The 19,289-nt window shown below is 44.0% G+C and overlaps 1 protein-coding gene across 1 annotated transcript in view; it reads right to left on the bottom strand.

The window, feature by feature from the left end:
- Positions 1-893: 893 nt before the first annotated feature.
- The window catches only part of LOC309401346 (integrin alpha-D-like), a gene marked incomplete at its 5' end in the record, with an annotated part of 62,615 nt that continues 44,219 nt past the window's right edge, over positions 894-19,289 (bottom strand). Inside the window, 8 exons of the mRNA XM_081970416.1 lie at positions 894-2,975; positions 6,564-6,674; positions 7,149-7,241; positions 9,979-10,092; positions 11,115-11,198; positions 12,665-12,772; positions 15,462-15,540; positions 16,036-16,119. Of these exons, the coding sequence (XP_081826542.1) occupies positions 2,868-2,975; positions 6,564-6,674; positions 7,149-7,241; positions 9,979-10,092; positions 11,115-11,198; positions 12,665-12,772; positions 15,462-15,540; positions 16,036-16,119 (781 nt within the window). The 3' untranslated portion in view covers positions 894-2,867. The remainder of the gene's footprint in view (positions 2,976-6,563; positions 6,675-7,148; positions 7,242-9,978; positions 10,093-11,114; positions 11,199-12,664; positions 12,773-15,461; positions 15,541-16,035; positions 16,120-19,289) is intronic.

Here is a 19,289-nt window from a genome sequence, read left to right as displayed (position 1 = left end):
GGATAGTGCTACCAAATGGCCAGATTTTGAGTACAAAAGAGCACTTATCCAGGTTCTGCTGAAGGAGATGCAAAATCCCTAATTGCTACTGAAAAAATTTGGGCCATTTCGCTTCTGTTTCCATATTCTACAAAGCCCAATTTTACTTAATTCATTTGACCATGAAGGCAGACAAGATAAGGTGTCAGTCTGCTGACCTTCAGATGACTAACAGGAGGGAGGCAAAGTGAGGTTTGCTCATTGTTCTTTTCCAGGGATGGGATTCAAAAATCTTAGCAACTGGTTCTCTGCCTGGTTTGCTGGGTGGCCATGGCCATTATGGGCAGCCTCCTGCACCATAGCAGTGTGTGTGTGTTTTCACCCTCCCCAGGCTCCGGAGGCTTTCCTCAAGCCTCCAGGAGAGCAAAAATGGCCTCCCCCGGGCTCCAAAGGCCCTCCGGAAGTCCTCGGGAGGCCGGAAACGGGTTGTTTCTGGACTTCTGGAACTTCTGGAGGCCCATTTTTTACCCTCCCAAGTTCTGGAGGCTTTCTTCGAGCTTCCAGGAAGATGGAAATGGCCTCCCTTGGGCTCCGGAGACCCTCCGGAGGCTGGAAACGGGCTGATTTCCTGACTTGCAGGAGGCCCATTTTTCACCCTGTCAGAGCCTCCGTGTGGGCCCTGCACTTGCCTGGCATCCAAAACGGGCTACATAGAGACTCCTGGGAGGAAAGGGGAGGATGGGTGGGGCCAGCCAGTCTTTACAATTACCGGTTCAGCGAATCAGATATAAAATTAGCATCCAGTTCACCTGAACCAGTCTGAACCGTCTGAATCCCACCCCTGGTCCTTTCCCAGAGTGAGAAGAAAAAAAAACAGAGGTGTCACTTGCACCAATGAACACAGGCTTTTGACTGCCTGTGCAATTTCTCCTTTCTAGTGTAAGTTTGATTTTGCTCCTCATCAGGACCAAGGGATCAGAACCTAATCCACAATTCTTTCTTTGTTTGTTTATGAAATTTATATGCCGTTTGTCCAACCGTTGAGCGGCGATAGGTCTATTTTCTCCCAAAACACATGCTTACAAAGGAACGTAACCAGTAATATAGTATTTCATTCATTAATTTTCTATGTTCTTCATCCACTGAGAACCTGCAGCTGGGTGATGCTTCTTAATATGACCATACATGTTAAATATCAAAACAGGCATGTTTACTAGCATGATTTATCCTTTTCTTAAACCTCCTTATATATACTGGAAGTTGAGTCATGGCAACTGAATCTGTTGTTGTTGGTTTGAAATGTTTCACTGCTTGTCCAAGTAGTTTCTTTGGTCTAAGCAAGTTGATTGCCTCTACCCCCAACCTCTTGGGCACCAGGGATCGGTTCCATGGAGAGAGGTTTTTCCATGGACCAAAGGGAGTATGGTTTCATGGGCTACCAGCATCCTGCTTTGCTTGGTCACGTGGACTAATTTCTGGCATGCCATGGACCGGTCCCAGTCCCAGGGTTTGAGGACCCCTGGGTTAGGGGAACCTCATAAATCAGGGGCATCAAACCCAATTTCATTGAGGGCTGCGTCAGGGTTGTGCTTGACCTTGGGGGGGATGGGGGGTCATGGCCAGGGTGAGCATGGCCAGTTTGACATCACTCATGTTGGGGGCGCCTGTGGTGGCTCCGGCGGGAATCTATTGTCTCCAGCAGAGGAAGGCGAGACCAGGAAGAGCGCCAAACAATGCCTCCTCCAGCCCTCTGCCAGCAAAAAGAGAGCTCCCGGCCCTCCCGCGCCCCATTTTTGCTGGCAGAGGCCAGTCCTTCACTATTTCCAGGGCAGCCCTGTGGGCCAGATCTAAGCACCCCATGGGCTGAATCAGCCCGCGGGCCTTGAGTTTGACACCCTTGCCATAGACGTTCTCCAGGGAGGTTTCATTTTCTCACCTCATCTGGATAGGTTTGTTGGGTGAGTAGGCAGAGAGTTGTTGGTAAGTAAATGTTACAGGTCCTAAATCCTTTACCTTAAAACATAGATGGGGTTGCCCTAACCAATTTTCTGAGACTACCGCAAACATTTTGAACCAACAAGAACACAACTCCAATTGCCCCGATTCAATTTCAAAACAACTCTACCTGGAATTACTGAAAGTCTTCATCGGCATGCTCCTTAAATGCAGGTAATCTTCAACTTACAACCACAATCTGTTGCTAAGTGAGATAGTTCTTAGGTGAATTTTGCCCCATTTTGTGACCTTTTTTACCACAGTTGTTAAGTGAATCCCTGCAGTTGTTATTTTAGTAACACAGTTGTTAAGTGAATCTGGCTTCCCTGTTGATTTGGTTTGTCAGAAGGTCAGAGAAAAGTGCATGTATTGCAACCATCATAAATATGAGTTGCCAAGTTTCTGGATTTCTGATCATGTAAATATGGGGGATGCTACAACGGTCGTGAGTGTGACGATTTTTATGTCACTTTTTTCAGTGTCACTGATTATCCTTTGGTAGTCCCAATGGTGCTTTTTCAAAAGGCAGCTCGACTTTCTTCATTTTTGCTTAAAGACTTTTTGCTTCTCATCCAAGATAGGTTCCCCCTCGCCCCATGTTCACACTCTGTCAAACACTTAATGTCCTCTCCTCTCCTCTTTTCTCCTCCCTCCCTTCCTCTCCTCTCTGATTTCTATTCTATTCCAATCCATTCCTTTTTTTCTATTCTATTCTATTCCATATTTTCTTTTCTATTCTGTTCTTCTTAATTTCTGATTCATTAGGAACTGAAGTAGCTTCTTGGATGAGAAGTGAAACGACTTCAAGCAAAAACAAAGAAAGCCCAGTTGTATTTTGAAAAAGCAGATTTGGGACAACCATGACCTGGATGATTGAGAATCTCCATAGACATTTATCCTTTGGTAGCATCAGAAGGGGTGCTGGTTTCTGGTGGACTTCCAGCCACCTCATTATCTGCTGCCTCTATCATCTGCTTGTACTGTCTTTTGAAGAATCCAAGCTGGAAGGGAAAAAAAGAGAAGAAAATCCAGTTGAGCATTGAGCAATAATGGTTGCAAATTAGATAGATACCCAGTCAGAAAAGGTGTCCAATCTAGAGGAATTCACAAGCCAATTGGTTCATTCCCAAAGGTGCTTCCTTAGTTTTTTCCTTGAAAACATTTTTACAGATTAACAGAGTTGGAAGGGACCTTGTAAGTCATCTAATTCAACCCTCTGCCCAAGCAGGAGACCCTACACCATTTTTGACAGATGGTAGCCCAGTCTCTTCTTGAAAGCTTCCAGAGATGAAGCTCCCACAACTTCAGAAGGCAATTTCTGTTCCATTGGTTGATTGTTCTCACTGTCAGAATTTTCCCCCCTTATTTCTAGGTTCAATCTCTTCTTGATCCATTTCTATCCATTATTCATTCTCTATCTTTCAGGTGTTTTGGAAAATAGCTTGACTCCCTTCTCTCTGTGGCAGCCCCTCAAATATTGGAATGCTATCATGTCTCCCCTGGTCCTGTTCTTCAGTAGACTAGCCATGCCCAGTTCCTGCATCCAAAAATTGTATAGCCTCCAGTCCCCTATTCATCTTGGTTGCTCTTCTCTGCACTTTTTCTAGAGTCTCAGCATTTTTTTTTATAGTGTGGTGACCAAGACTGGATGCAGTATTCTAGGTGTGGTCTTACTAAGCTTTATAGAGTGATAGTAGTACCTCAATTGATCTTGATTAAATCCCTATGTTAATGCAATTTAGGATTGCATTGGTTTTTTTGGCTGCCCCCTCACACTGTTGGCTCATATTTAATTGATTGTCCACTAAGATTCCAAGATCCCTCTCACAGTCATTCCTATTAAGCCTGGATTCACCCAGTCTACATGTGTTCTTTTGGTTTTTCTTGCCTAAGGGTAAGACTTTACTTTTCTCTACATTGAATTTCAATTTGTTAGATAGGACCCAGTGTTCAAGCCTGTCAAGATCCATCGGGATCTTGAGCCTATCTTCTAGGGCAGTGATGGCGAACCTATGGCACGTGTGCCACAAGTGGCACGCGGAGCCATTTGTCAGGGCACTCGAGGCGCTGCCCTGTCAGCTGGCCAGCGCACATGTGCGCGCTGGCCAGCTGAGTTCACCTTTTTAAAAGCCATTTTTCGCCGTCCCCAGGATAGCACTTCAGAGGCTTTATAGGAGCCAGGGGAGGGCGAAAAGAGCCCCCCCCGGAGGCCCTCCGGAGGCTTCAGGGATCGTCCGGAGGTTTCCCTGAAGCCTTCGGAACGCTTAAAACCACCCTCTGAGCAAACCGGAAGTAACTTCTGGGTTGCTCAGACGGTCGTTTTAAGCGTTCTGAAGGCTTCAGGGACCGTCCGGAGGCTTCCCTGACGCCTTTGGAGCACTTAAAACGACCCTCCGAGCAAACCTATAAAGCCTCTGGAGCCTGGGGAGGGCGAAAAAAGCATGTAAAAAGGGGGGGACGTGTGTTGCGCGCGCATGCGCATTGGGGGGGTCGCGCGTTGCATTATGGGTGCAGCACGCCCACACACAAACCCCCTGCGCTCCCCCCACTAGTGGCACATGAGCCAAAAAGGGTTCGCCATTGCTGTTCTAGGGTGTTGGCTCTTCCTGGCAGCTTTTGTTTGTCATCCAAGAAGCTTCTTCAGTTCTGACAGAATGGTGTGGAATGGAAGGATTGAGGGGAAAGTTTGTTTTCCTAGCTTGTGGGTTGGTTTTCTGAATATTTCATTACCAGGCTAGGTAACATCTTCAGCAGAGTTTATGGGATGTCAATGTTCTTCTGGCACCATAAAACAAATAAATCCTTCCATTCCCCACCACCATTCAGTCAGAACTGAAGAAACCTCTTGTAGGAGAAGCAAAATGTTTTCAAGGGGGAAAAAAATCAAGGAAGCCCACTTTTTTCCTTTTGGAAAAGCACATTTGGTTCAACTATGACTTAGATGATTGAGAACCTCCATAGTCAATTGGTTTATTATAAGACTGAAGGATGGACAATAGTGGAGATCCTTCACAATTAGTAGATTTTTCTCCTCTGTTTCAGACACCTCTCCTCCTTGGTTTTAGCAAAACCTCTTTCGGTTAGAAAAAGCAATAACTTGATATGTTGCCCCATAATATAAAGGTACATGGGAATGGCCTTAGGAGATAGGGAGAAATGTTATGATGCTGCCTGTGCAACAGTTGCATAAGAGATGATATAGCTTGTAGTTGTATAAGGACAAAGGAAGAACTCCGTGCTCCCTATACAATACAATACAATAGTAGAGTTGGAAGGGACCTTGGAGGTCTTCTAGTCCAACCCCCTGCCTAGGCAGGAAATCCTATACCGTTTCAGACAGATGGCTATCCAACATCTTCTTAAAGACTTCCAGTGTTGGGGCATTCACAACTTGTGGAGGGAAGCTGTTCCACTGATTAATTGTGCTAATTGTCAGGAAATTTCTCCTCAAGTTCTAAGTTGCTTCTTTCCTTGATTAGTTTCCACCCATTGCTTCTTGTTCTACCCTCAGTTGCCTTGGAGAATAGTTTGACTCCTTCTTCTTTATGGCAACCTCTGAGATATTGGAACAATGCTATCATGTCTCCCTTAGTCCTTCTTTCTCTTAAGCTAAACATACCCAGTTCCTGCAACCGTTCTTCATATGTTTTAGTCTCCAGTCCCCTAATCCTCTTTCTTGCTCTTCTCTGCACTCTGTCTAGAGTCTCCACATCTTTTTTACATCGTGGCGACCAGAACTGAATGCAGTATTCCAAGTGTGGCCTTACCAAAGTGGTATTAACACTTCACGTGATCTTGATTCTATCCCTCTGTTGAAGCAGCCTAGAACTGTGTTGGCTTTTTTGGCAGCTGCTGCACACTGCTGGCTCATATCTATCTTCTCAGTTTGCAAAAAAGACAGTGGGAGATTTGTACCCAAACTTGCAATCTTCTGCCAATGTAGTCTTACAATAAAGTAGAATTATTTCATCTGCTCATGTTTCCTGTCTCATCTACCTGGGAAGGCTGATGCATAACTAGGATGGAAGCTCCTGTTGAGGATCTTACCAGAAACTTTTGGTAAAGAAAATATATATATGATTATTCATGTAATAACCGCAGCTAGAATTGCATTTGCACAAAGCTGGAAAAGTGAAGAGATTCCTACAGAGGAGAATATGGTAAGGAAAATATCAGAATGTGCAGAAATGAATAGATTAACATTGGCAGTTAAAGAGAAAGAACAAACTAGTTATTATGCGATATGGAAAACATTTTATCGATGGTTAGAGGATAAATATAAAAATTAAATATAAAAGTAGATGAGTAAAATATAGAAAATAGTTAATAGAGTTAAGCGAATTAAGAAGAGGATGTAAAGTATCAGATATTTAATGTGTTGGTATTAAGCTAAGAATAGATTAAATAATGAATATGATTTTAAATGTTAATTGTAATTGCACAAGCAATTGCACCCAGATGACACATTGTTTAATGGAAGATAGATTATTTGTACTAAAATTAAATTTAAAAATTTGAAGAAAAAAACCTAGGATGGAAGCTGATTATTGAAATGTTCGTTGTAGGCCATTTTTTCTCTCAAGGCTTACCTTATACAGACCCGCAATAATCAAAACAAGGAGTACCAGACCACCCACAGTGCTGCCAATAATGATGGGCAGGTAGTTGTAGGGCTCCAGGAACTCCACTGTGGTCTCGGCCTAGAAGAGGGGAAGGACTGGATCATACAAAGGAAGCCAAAATTCTTTCATCACAGCTTCCTCCCTCCGAACCCACCATCATGTATCTTCCAAGGGAGACAGAAGTTCTGATTACAATATTTACTGTAATTATACACTGGTGGGTTTTGGCCAGTACGGCCTGGTACAGCCATACCCATAGAAGCCAGTAGTAGCTGACAGCGTACAGGTACGGTGGCCAGTTTGGCCCACTTGCCCGCACACATTCTATATCCGTTTTTAAAGCAACTGGCCAATTACGCATGCGCGCACAGCGTACAGCACCTGTGCGACCTCTGACAAGCAGCTGGGTGTTGCAGGGGCAGTGGAGTGTGCATGCATGCGTGCACAGCGCATGTGCACAAACAGAATGCCCGGCCTCGTGAGCAGCATATCGGTAGTGACGGGGACAGGGACCCACCACTGAGTTATACCTTGAAGGAGAGGAACCATTACCTGGACCCGCACGAATCCTTCTTTCTGCTTGTATTTGCTCTCGTCGTAGGAAACTTGGGCGGAGCTTCTTAAAGTCACCTTCTTCTGCTGGGTCTGAAAGAAGACATGGACAATCTCAGAGGTGGCAAAGCTGGTTGCTTGAAAGGTTGCACCAAGAGAAGGAAGCGTAAGAGTTACAGGTAGTCCTTGACTTCCGACCACCACTGAGCCCGAAATTTCTGTTGCTAAGCGAGACATTTGTTAAGTGACTTTTGCCCATTTTACGACCTTTCTTGCCACACTCCTTAAGTGAATCACTGCAGTTGTTAAATCAGCAACATGGTTGTTAAGTGAATCTGGCTTCCCTGTTGACACTGCTGGTCAGACTGTTGCAAAAGGGATCGCCTGACCCTGGGACACTGCCACTGTCATAAATATGAGCAGTGGTGGGTTCCTACCGGTTTGGACCGGTTCAGCCGAACTGGTAGTGGTTTGGCGGCCTGGGTCACTAGAACTGGCAGCAACCCAGGCCTGCCACACCCCCAAACTGGTTCTCCATAGGTGCCGCCATCTTGTTTTTCACTTCTGCGCATGCGCAGAACAATTTGTATTGCACTGTGCATGCGCACACATCGCACATCAAATGCATACATGCACAGTGCACCTACGAGCAAACCAGCAGTAGTGCCTGCTGGAACCCATCCCTGAATATGAGTCAGTTGCCAAGTGTCTGAATTTGGATCACATGACCATGGGGATGATGCAATGGTCATAGGTGTAAAAGAAATGGTCATCACTCACTTTTCTCAGTGCTGTTGTAACTTTGAACAGTCACTAAACAAACTGTCGTAAGTTGAGGACTATTTGTACTGGTGTTAATGGAAATGTTATTCGTGGACACAGACATGCCAGTGGCCATTGGCCTATCTTCATTGCCAAATCCCACCCAGCAACAAAATATACATGAAAGAATCTTATGAATTATCATTTTTTGAAGGTGATAATAACTGTGGGACAGCTTCCACCATTGTATATTACAGAGCTATTCCATATGCAGGGGCTTTTGGCCTGAAATCAGCATTATGCTCCTACGTGTGATGTCTTCCTTGGACGACTCCTCAGATTCTTCCTCAGCAGTCAGTCAAGGGAGGATGAACTCATTCCTGGCACATCAGTAAGTGATTTAATTAATGACTCTGAACAGCCAGCCGAAAGAGCTCTACAGGGGGCTTCATCTGGGGACAGTTTACAGAGGCGGATGGTCAGTGAAGAGGATGAGGAGGAGCTGCCTTTCATGGTGGATCCGAGAGCACACAGGCAGAGAAAAGACAAGAGCAATGGAGATCTGACAGATTACTGGGGAGGAGGCTCCAGATCTTGATGGACTGCACTGAAAGGCTGTTTATCATAGGAGGCAGAGGGAGGCGTTGCTGGGAACAACATGTTGGGTTTATGGCTGTGTATGTTTATTCCTTGTGCTTCCTGCTTGACTTTGTGCCTTGGAGACTCTGAACTTTTCTTGCTGAGCAAGCTCTTGTGGATGTACTATCAGTTTTGCCAGGTTGGTGAACTTACTTGCTGGAACAAGTTTCTATTGTTTTATGAACTATTGACCATTGCCTTGTGGACTAACTCATGCTTGTGGCTGGCTTTATTTGGGACAGTTCTGAGGCTGGTTAAAGGAAACTGCTGCGGAACATTAATAAACTCTCTAAACCACACTTATGTACGTGTGTGTGTGTGTGTGTGTGTGTGTGTGTATGTATGTGTGTGTGTGTAGGGAAGCACACTATGTTCCTATTATGTTTTAGCACTTCTGTTGGTCCCCACAATCTAAGATGAAGAACGGTTGGTTCAGCAGTTTCTCAACAGGAAAGACAATTTTGCAAGATTTCTTCTGGAGCCGAGAAATAGACAATTTCCCACTAGCTTTGTCCTAACTCCCAGCTTCCCAAGACTTGAAGTGAAGGTATTGTGGTGTCTTCACTCCATCCTTCCTTATTGCTTTGATGGTAGGCATTACCACTTCCATGTTGTTTTTATCTCTTTTTTGCCTCCCCACAAATAGTCAACATAATGAAGGAAAAATGAAGATGACCTAAAATCCATCTGCGTTTTTGTATCATGGGCTAGAGAGAGGCAGCACTGATCAATCAATGGAAAGATGAAGTCCACAGGAGACTGAGAACCAAGAAACACTTGTGTTTATCTATAATGGGCCAGATCGAGGTCAACTCTGTATGCAAAATTAAGGAATACATATGATGGTGAAGCCAACGCATATGTGGAAATACCCTTATAGCAAACATACCCTAAAATCAGGGGTGGGCTGTTGGGGGTTTGCAGGGGTTCGGGGGAACCTCTAGCTAAGATTCTGTGCAGTTCAGAGAACCCCCAAATCCCACTCGTGGCTGGCCATGCCCACCCCTCCCCTCCCCTCCCGGGAGTCCCCATATGGCCCGTTTTGGATGCAGGTAAGTGCAGGGCCCATACGGAGGCTTGGGGAGGGTGAAAAATGTGCCTACTGGAAGTTCAGGAAGGGCCAGAGGGTCTCTGGAGCCTGGGGGGCTGTTTTTGCCCTCCCAGAGGCTCGAGGAAAGCCTCCGGAGCCTGGGGAGGGAAACACAGACACCCCACCGTGGTGCAGAAGGCCAACAAGGCCATGGCCACCATGGCCACGCCCACCCAGCAACCAGGCAGAGAACCCCTTGCTAAAATGTTTGAAGCCCACCCCTGCTTAAAATGTAAAATGCTTTTCCATATGTGTGATGGAGTATTATTATGAAATCACAAAAGGCATTTTCCTGTCCTGCTTTGTAACCCAATAAAGCCTCAGCAGATGCCTCCATACCTGTGAAAGCCACTTTAAGCCAATGTCCCCCTTGATCTTGAACACAACAGGTTGATGGCGCTCCAAGGATGGAACGTTGCAAGTGATTGTTTTACAGGTGGCTACAGAGCAGTTCTGGAAGACACAGAAGAACATTGTCAAGTCTGATTGTAGGATAGTTGAGACGGTGTACAGATTTCCTGTGACCATATGGGCAGTCCATGAGGTCACCCCAGGGCTGTTTTAGTACATGGGCCTGATGGGCACTTGCCCGTGGGCCCCATGAGCATAGGGGACCCCAACCTAATCTGTGTATGTTAACCCTTCAATGCACCTTGTATCATATAAATACAGCAACATATTTATTACATTCAACTGCATTTTTTAATTACCATATTTTTCAGAGTATAAGACGCTCCGGAGTATAAGACACACCTTAGTTTTGGGGGAGGAAAATAAGAAGAAAAAAAATTCTGCCTCTGCCTACAAGCATCCATGGTATTCAGCTGACACATGGTAACAAGGTCAGCCAATGAATAGGCATACAACTAAGTCAGCCAATGAGGGCTATTTGGACTCTGAAATTTGCTGTGTGAGCAAGAAGGAGACAGGAAGGAGCCTGACTTAGCCGAGAACTGAAAGTGAAACTGCTTGTGTTTTGTTTGTATTTACTGCTACCTTTTGGTAATGTATTGCATATTATTATTATTTTGAATCCTGCTGAATCAGTTACTATGCTTTCTGAATGTGATTGCTGCTGAAAACTCTAACCAGCCAGGTCAATGTCAGCACTTATTGCAGCCAGATTCAGCACAGCTGATTGGCCGGTGGATCGGACAGCCGGAATACCCCCAATCAGCTGATCCAGGCTGCAGGGATTGCCACAGACCATCACTATCTCTATGCCTCACATTTTTTGGCCTCTGTTGGTGGAGGGTTACATTCGGTGTATAAGACACACCCAAATTTTCACCCTCTTTTGGGGGGAGAAAAAGGTGCATCTTATACTCCAAAAAATACGGTAATACTAACATGCAAATATATGTTTAATTTTATCAACCATTTACATTTTTATTCCTGTGAGTAGTTGTCGTAGGGTCTGCAGTACACTTTTTTGCCCGGGGGCCCATAATGCTGTTAAGACGGCCTGAACTCACCAAAACAGGTTGCTTGCTTAGTTGCTTCACAAACTCCTTGGATCCTGGAGTGATTTTTCCAGGCGCACAAATGATCTGGGGGAACTGATGGACAAAAGAAAGGAACACTCTGAAAGTCAGTAGGAATTATAAGTGCCCTATTTCTGAGCTTGAAGAATAAGTCACGGGAGACCTTTAATCTTACATTGTTTATCTTTTCAACACTGAACCCTTTAGAGCTGGGGTAATTTTCCCAAGGAGCCACATGAGAAACTGGAACTGTTGTGAAGGGCTGAACCAATAGGCTGAACTTAATTCTGCTCAATATTAATTTGATCACTTTATAAAAAGAGGTGGGTTATACTGTGTTTCCCCAAAAATAAGACAGGGACTTGGTTTTTTTTTTTGACCCCTGAAATAAGCACTTGGCCTTATTTTTGGGGAGGTCTTATTATTTCTGAGGTGCAGGAGGTGGCGAGCGTGGTCACCTCAGGCCTGCTGCTATGTTGCAATAGTTTCAAGGAGGGCTTATTTTGGGGGGAGGCCTTATTTTAGTACACGCACTCAAAAGCCCGATTGGGTTTATCATCCAGGGAAGTCTTATTTTCAGGAAACAGGTTGTGGTTTTGATTAGGCGCAACAAATTTACATTTGATTTCTAATTTCCAATTGACCTCATGCAGGCCGGACAGGGACATCCAAAGGACTGGGTGTGATCCAGGGGCTGTAAATGCCCAGATCTTAGTTAAGTGGGGATATTGAATCAATGTATAGAGCGCACCTAGTAGGTATTTTACACAAGCCTCTTAATTACACTGAGAAATGATGAAGGGAGGGAACAAAATCCTTGCTTGAAAGTATCTCTCCTATTTTGATTATGATGGTAAGTTAAGATTTCTGAAGAATAATTCTCTTCTGGGATCAGAACAATCAACCGGCTAATTTATCGATTTATTTCCAGGAATGTCCATTTGGATACTGCTGGGGAGCTGGCAAGGATTGACTAGACCAATGATGGCGAACCTATGCCACGCATGCCAGAGGTGGCACACAGAGATCTCTCTGTAGGCATACGTGCAATCACTAGCTGTTCTTCTGGCTTCTGGCATGTGCATGCATCCTAGACAGCTGGTCCTCGTGCATGCCGGAGTGCCGGAAACCCGAAGACCAGCTAGCCAGTGTACATGCATACCAGCCACCTGGTCTTCGGATTTCTGGTGCTCTGGAGTGCATGTTCCAGTTTGGGTACTTGGTGCTGAAAAGATTTGCTATCCTTTATATCTGTTCAATTCATACCCACCTATTAATATCTATTTGGCCAAAAGCATTCAAATAACCTGGATGCCTTTGGACAAATAAGCATCAAAATAAGATTTCAGATATGCCTAAACCCCCCTTCATGCTTTTCCTCCATTTAACTTGAATTCTCCACTCAACCTTTTATTGTGCAATCTGGTAATTAGTGGATGGATTTCTCACTGTACAACTTTGCTGCATCAGTATTATCTTAGTGTCAATCATCCAGGGGAAGCACTTATATTCTCATCTACACAGCTCCAGGGGAAATATACCTCTTTAGGGACGTCCAAGACTGCGTTCCAAATCTGAATTTCATTCAGCGACACAGGAATATGAAATGTTACTGAAACAGAAGCATTTCGATGATACGTGTTCTTCAGCTAAATTGGGAGAAAACTCTGCGTAAGAAAATGCATAGACTTCCAGCAATCTTAGCACAGGTCAATACTTTGCTTTTATAGGGATGGGTCCCCCATGTAATCTAGACATGGGAACTACAATTGTGCACTTAAAAGTCTTTATTCGTGTTTCCATGATTCCACCCCCCCCCCAGTACAGGTAGTCCTTGACTTATGACCACAACCGAGCCCAAAATTTCCGTGGCTGAGACAGTTGTTAAATGAATTTTCTCCCATTTTACTATCTTTCTTGTTACAGTTGTTAAGTGAATTACTGCAGTTGTTAAGTTAGTAATACAGTTGTTAAGTGAATCTGGCTTCCGCATTGCCTTTGCTTGTCAGAGGATCACAAAAGGGGATCACATCAGAGGTGGTATTCAGCCGGTTCGCACCGGTTCGCACCGGTTCGCCTGAACCGGTGGCGGAAATTTTGCCAGTTCAGTGAACTGGTAGTGATGGCCGGCTGGCCACACCCCCAAACTGGGCCTCCTGTCACTGGTTGCTCACCCTGCCTGCTCAGTTGCCCCTCGCTCACCCTGATGCTTTACATACCGGTTCTCAAAGAGGCAGCAGCTGGTCGCAAGCCGCTAAAACGTCCTTCAGTTGGTGAAAAAGCTGCTGCCGTAGCCGCCATGTTCTTTGTGTATGCGATTCCCGTTATCTTTTTTTAATTTTTTTTTATTGGTTTTAAAACATTTATGCGGAAAAGGTAAAAAGGTACACAGAAAATTTTGATAGCTCCCATGCTAGTAGTAGAAATTCCTCCAAATCTCACAATTTTACAAGTTTAAAAATAACATATAAAAGATAAGCATAAACAGAATTCTTGCTTTATATCAACCATGTGTTCAATCATCTCTTTCTTTGTCACTTTCTAGTATATCAACAATTACAATAATATTTCAAAGACATTTATTTTTGTGACGTGAGTCTTTCGATTCCCATTATCTTGCAAGTCCAAGTGGCTTGCAAGGCAATGGGATACGCATGCACAAAGAACATGGTGGCGACGGCAGCAGCTTTTTCGCGGAGTGGAGGACTTTTCAGGGCCTGTGGCCAGCCACCTCCTCTTTGAGAACTGCTTTGCAAAGTGACTCTCAAAGAGGCAGCAGCTGGAAGGCTTCTTTCCCAGCCAGCCACTTCCCAGCAGCAGCCGCTGGCTGGGGGCCACTGAAAACTCCCGTCAACTTGCCTTCCAGACTCTGAACCACCCGCCACAGAAGGTAAGCAACCCAAGAGGTGGGGGGGGAGAGGGGAAATGGGGGTGACGGGCGAAGGGGGGAAGGTAGATAGCGAAAAATCCTAAAAATTTTCTTACCTTTTCCTGTGTGCGTGGCTAGGTGGGGGACCATGTCATTGAGTGGGCGTGAGTGTGAGTGATGTCAAGTTGGCCATACCCACTCAGTCACATGCCCCCCCCCCCCCCCCCGTAGCCAGGCCCACCGAACCAGTGGTGAAATTTTTTGGATCTCACCACTGGCTCATATAATCTTGGGACATTGCAACCATCATAAATACATGTCAGTTGTCAAGGGTCTGAATTATGACCGTGTGATCATTTGCAATGGTGGGAAAAGGTCATAAGTCACTTTTTAGTGCCATTGTAAACTTGAATGCTCACTAAATGAACTATTGTAAGTTGAGAACTATCTATACAGGTTATTCTGGTCTCTGGGATCAGGGAGGAGGGCTTTCTGGGTGCCTGGTCCGAGGCACCCTTGCTCCCTCCAGGATGCTCCATTCCAGCCTTGCTTGGCATAGTGGCTTTCCCACCCTCCCCCGTTTGTAAAAAATGGAGGGAATGAGTGAGGCTTGGCAGGCAGCCTTGTTTGGGGCTGGGCTTATTGCCCAACTTGTCCTTACCAGATGTTCTGCAGAGATAATAAAGGAGAATATTTCTAGCTCAAGGTTGAAATGAGGGGTCCTTGGGGTTCTCTGAGCTTGCTTGTTTTCTTGCAGACATTTTATTACCCTAACTAGGTAACATCATCAGTGCTAGTAAAGAGTGGTGTTCACTGTCAGTTTATATGCTGGTGTCTTGTCTGTCTGGGTGGGAGAAGTCTTAGAGGTCCTTTGGTTGGGCTGTTTACTCATGGCTCTTTGGCAGTTTCTTGTTTGGAGTGTTGCTTACTTGATTGTTGGTCTAAAGTTGACCTTGGAGTTAATCTATGCTGAGCATTCATCGGGTGCATGGGTGCACAAAGCGTGCGATCACCGAACTGGTTGTTAAACTGGTAGGATCCCACCATTGGAGAGCACTCAGTGGTGGAAAAAACTCTCTAAAAAACTGGTAAGTGGCAATTTCTGAGTATTGGACAGACTAACAGAGTTGGAAAGGACTTTGGACTCTTGGAGTCTTCTAGTCCAACCCCCTGCTCAAGCAAGAGACCCTATACCATTCTGGACAAATGGCTGCCAAATCTCTTCTTAAAAACGTCCATTGATGAAACACCCACAAGTTCTGTAGGCAAACTTTCCATTGCTTAGTTGTATTTACTGTCAGGAAATCTCTCCATAGTTCGAGATACCTTTTCCTTCTTGCAAATGCTTCTCAAAGCATCCATCGCTATGTAAACTTGCTCCATTCTAAAGAAACACTTTCTCCATCTTAACAAATAGGCCTCTCTCTATTCTTAGTTCTTGGCCACAAAGCAAACCACATCCTTTTCACCTCGTATCGATGTTCCACGGTCCGAGTTTCAGCTTCCTGTCCGGCAGAAAAATTAACATACTTGGTTGATTCATCCAAGCTGGAAAAACACAATGAAAGATTAAGAAAAAAAAAATATTAGGCAATTGACTAGAATTTTGAGTTAATGAAGATTACAGAACACGATAAAAGATCAAGAAAAAAATATATATTATGCAATTGACCAGAATTTTGAATTAATGAAAATTACAGAACACGATAAAAGATTAAGAAAAAAATATATTATGCAATTGACCAGAATTTTGAGCTAATGAAGATTACAGAACACGATAAAAGATTAAGAAAAAAATATATTATGCAATTGACCAGAATTTTGAGTTAATGAAGATTACAGAACACGATAAAAGATTAAGAAAAAATATATATTATGCAATTGACCAGAATTTTGAGTTAATGAAGATCCTTCCATTCATTCTTTAGCAATGTAAACCAAGAAAAATGGGTGGCTGTGAAACGATCTAACACTTCACAGCAACTTCTTGAGAGATGGTTGAGTAGGGGGAGGCCTTCTTCTCAAATGCTTGCAGCCACTTACCTATTGATGAAAACGTAGATTGCATACTTGACGGGCAGCTCCATTTGATGAAACATGTCCTTCGTGACAGCAACATTATTTTCACTGTAGGGATACAAGGAAAAATGGGCAGAGCTGCACCTCTCTTCATTACAGCTACTAAATGCTGTGCTGTTCCCTCCCCCCCCCCCAATCACATCACATTCAGTATCATCTGATATCAAAGCGAGAAACTCGTTATCAATGAAGCTGAATTTATTTAAGGAACATTTTGCACAACCGGATGTTCCCAGTTGTTGCTATATTTAAAGCCAGATGCATTGAGGTCAAAGGGATTTATGTTAGTCATGGCAATGGATAGGGGTCAGCAACCCGCAGCTCTGGAGCCTCATGTGGCTCTTTCATCCCTCTGCTGCAGCTTCGTGTTGCTGGTCGGTGCCACAATTTTGAGAGGAGCTTCCAGTTTGGGTGGGGGAGAAGCACAGTGTGCCAGGAGAAGACTCTATGGTAAGGGGTGGGTTTTTCAGTCACCTCCACAAATTGATAGGGCTTTCGGTTAGGACAGATAGAGGAAAAAGGATGCCGCACTAGGAAGAGACTCTATGGTGGGGGAACCGAACTTCCGGTCAGCTCCAGAATTGAACAGGGGGCTTCTGGTTAGGACTGTTGCTCCTGTTGTTTTCTTTTCTGTGGGAAACACGTCCAAATGGCTCTTTGGGTGTTTAAGTTTGCCGACTCCTAGCCATGGAGATTGCTGCCATAGGTTGGGTATAGCTCAGTGGTCATCAACTGGTGATCCATGAACCTCTGGTGGTCCATGAGAAAATTTTGATGGTCCGCAGAAAAATTATTTGTATTTTTAAATATTGCACTAAATACTAGACATCTTTTTAAAAAATTCATGTTAGTGGTCTGTGGGATTTAAAACTATGAATTTAGTGGTCCCCTGAGGTCTGAAAGTTGGTGACTCCTGGTTTAGATGATTTTAAAAAGAGGATTAATAGGCTGATGGAGGACCAGGGTCTCAAGAGCTATTAGTACAGGTAGTCCTCAACTTACAACAGTCACATTTAGTGACTGACCAAAGTTACAACAGCACTGAATTTTTTTTTTCACACAACCTTCACAGCCTCCCTATGATTATGTGGTCAAAATACAGATTCTATGATAATATATATATATATGTATATTGATTTTGAATGTTTTTAGTGTTTTAAACTGTTCTAAGAATTTTGATTGTAGCACAAGTAGTCTTTGACTTACAGCAGTTCATTTAGTGACCATTTGAAGTTACAATGGCACTGAAAAAAGCAACTTATGACCGTTTTCACACTTACGACCGTTGCAGCATCGTCATGGCCATATGATCAAAATTCAGACACTTGGCAATTGACTCACATTTATGATGGTTGCATAAATGTACATGATGTGCATTTATGATTGTACATGTTCAATGTACAACCATTATGTAATCGTCTTTGTGACCTTCTGACAAGCAAAGTCAACGGGGAAGCCATTTAACCACGATGCTAGATTATCAACTGCAATGATTCACTTAACAACAGTGGCAAGAAAGGTCATAAAATGGGGCAAAATTCCCTTAACGAATCTCTCACTTAACAACAGAAATTATGGTTGTACGTTGAGGACTACCTGTGTTGATGGCCATTGACCTTCTGAATTATAGGCAGCAAGTCCTAAATCTGGGTTGATAGCAAATGACAATGGAGAGGAAATTCAGTTTTCAGTCTAGGTTATGAACTTTCTAAATATATTCACTTGATTACTGTGCGACATAAAATATTGAACTAGATTAATTTATGCTGTGAATCCATCAAGGCTCCTCTTATGAACTTGGTATGTTTGATAATGTGACACAATTAGTGGACCAGAGGAATGCCATTGATACAGTTTACTTGGACTTCAGTAAGGCTTTTGATAAGGTAGACCATAACCTACTACTAGATAAAGTAGAAGAATGTGGGTTAGACAGCATCACCACCAGATGGATTCGTAACTGGCTGACCAACCGCACTCAACGTGTAGTCCTCAATGGAACTGCATCTACATGGAGGAAAGTATGCAGTGGAGTACCCCAAGGCTCTGTTTTAGGCCCAATACTCTGCAACATCTTCATCAATGATTTGGCTGAGGGAATAAATGGGGAACTCATCAAATTTGCAGATGACACCAAGCTGGCAGGAATAGCCAATACTCCAGAAGATAGGCTTAAGATACAGAAGGATCTTGACAAACTTGAACATTGGGTATTATCTAATAAAATGAAATTCAATGGTGAAAAGAGTAAGGTTCTACATTTAGGCAACAAAAACGGAATGCACAGGTACAGTATAGGTGATACCTTGCTCAGTAGTAGTAACTGTGAAAGGGATCTTGGAGTCCTAGTGGACAACCATTTAAATATGAGCCAGCAGTGTGCAGCAGCTGCCAAGAAAGCCAACACAGTTCTAGGCTGCATCAACAGAGGGATAGAATCAAGATCACGTGATGTGTTAATACCACTTTATAATGCCTTGGTAAGGCCACACTTGGAATACTGCATTCAGTTCTGGTTGCCACAATGTAAAAAAGATGTGGAGACTCTAGAAAGAGTGCAGAGAAGAGCAACAAAGATGATTAGGGGACTGGAGACTAAAACATATGAAGAACGGTTGCAGGAACTGGGTATGTCTAGCTTAAGAGAAAGAAGGACTAGGGGAGACATGATAGCATTGTTCCAATATCTCAGGGGTTGCCACAAAGAAGAGGGAGTCAAGCTATCCTCCAAAGCACCTGAGGGTAGGACAAGAAGCAATGGGTGGAAACTAATCAAGGAGAGAAGCAACTTAGAACCGAGGAGAAACTTCCTGACAGTTAGAACAATTAATCAGTGGAACAGCTTGCCTCCAGAAGTTGTGAATGCCCCAACACTGGAAATCTTTAAGAAGATGTTGGATAGCCATCTGTCTGAAATGGTATATGGTTTCCTGCCTAGGCAGGGGGTTGGACTAGAAGCTCTCCAAGGTCCCTTCCAACTCTGCTATTGTATTGTATTGTATTGTATGTACTGATGCTATTGTTATTATGCTTTGTGGAGCACAACACTTGTGGGATGACTCGAGAAAGTGCTGTAAATTGCTAGTGGAAAAACAGCAGTAGACATCATGATGGCTAATCTGATTTACATAGGAGAATGTTTGCAAGAGCCGTAGTGGCCCAGTGGTTAGAGTGCAATACTGCAGGCTACTTCTGCAGACCGCCGGCTGCCTGCAATT

This window comes from Natrix helvetica, assembly GCF_964273705.1.
Source record: "Natrix helvetica genome assembly, chromosome: Z".
Taxonomy (NCBI): domain Eukaryota; kingdom Metazoa; phylum Chordata; class Lepidosauria; order Squamata; family Natricidae; genus Natrix; species Natrix helvetica.
The sequence above is the reverse complement of the archived record's forward strand: the minus strand, read 5'-3'. Positions and strand labels throughout refer to the sequence as shown.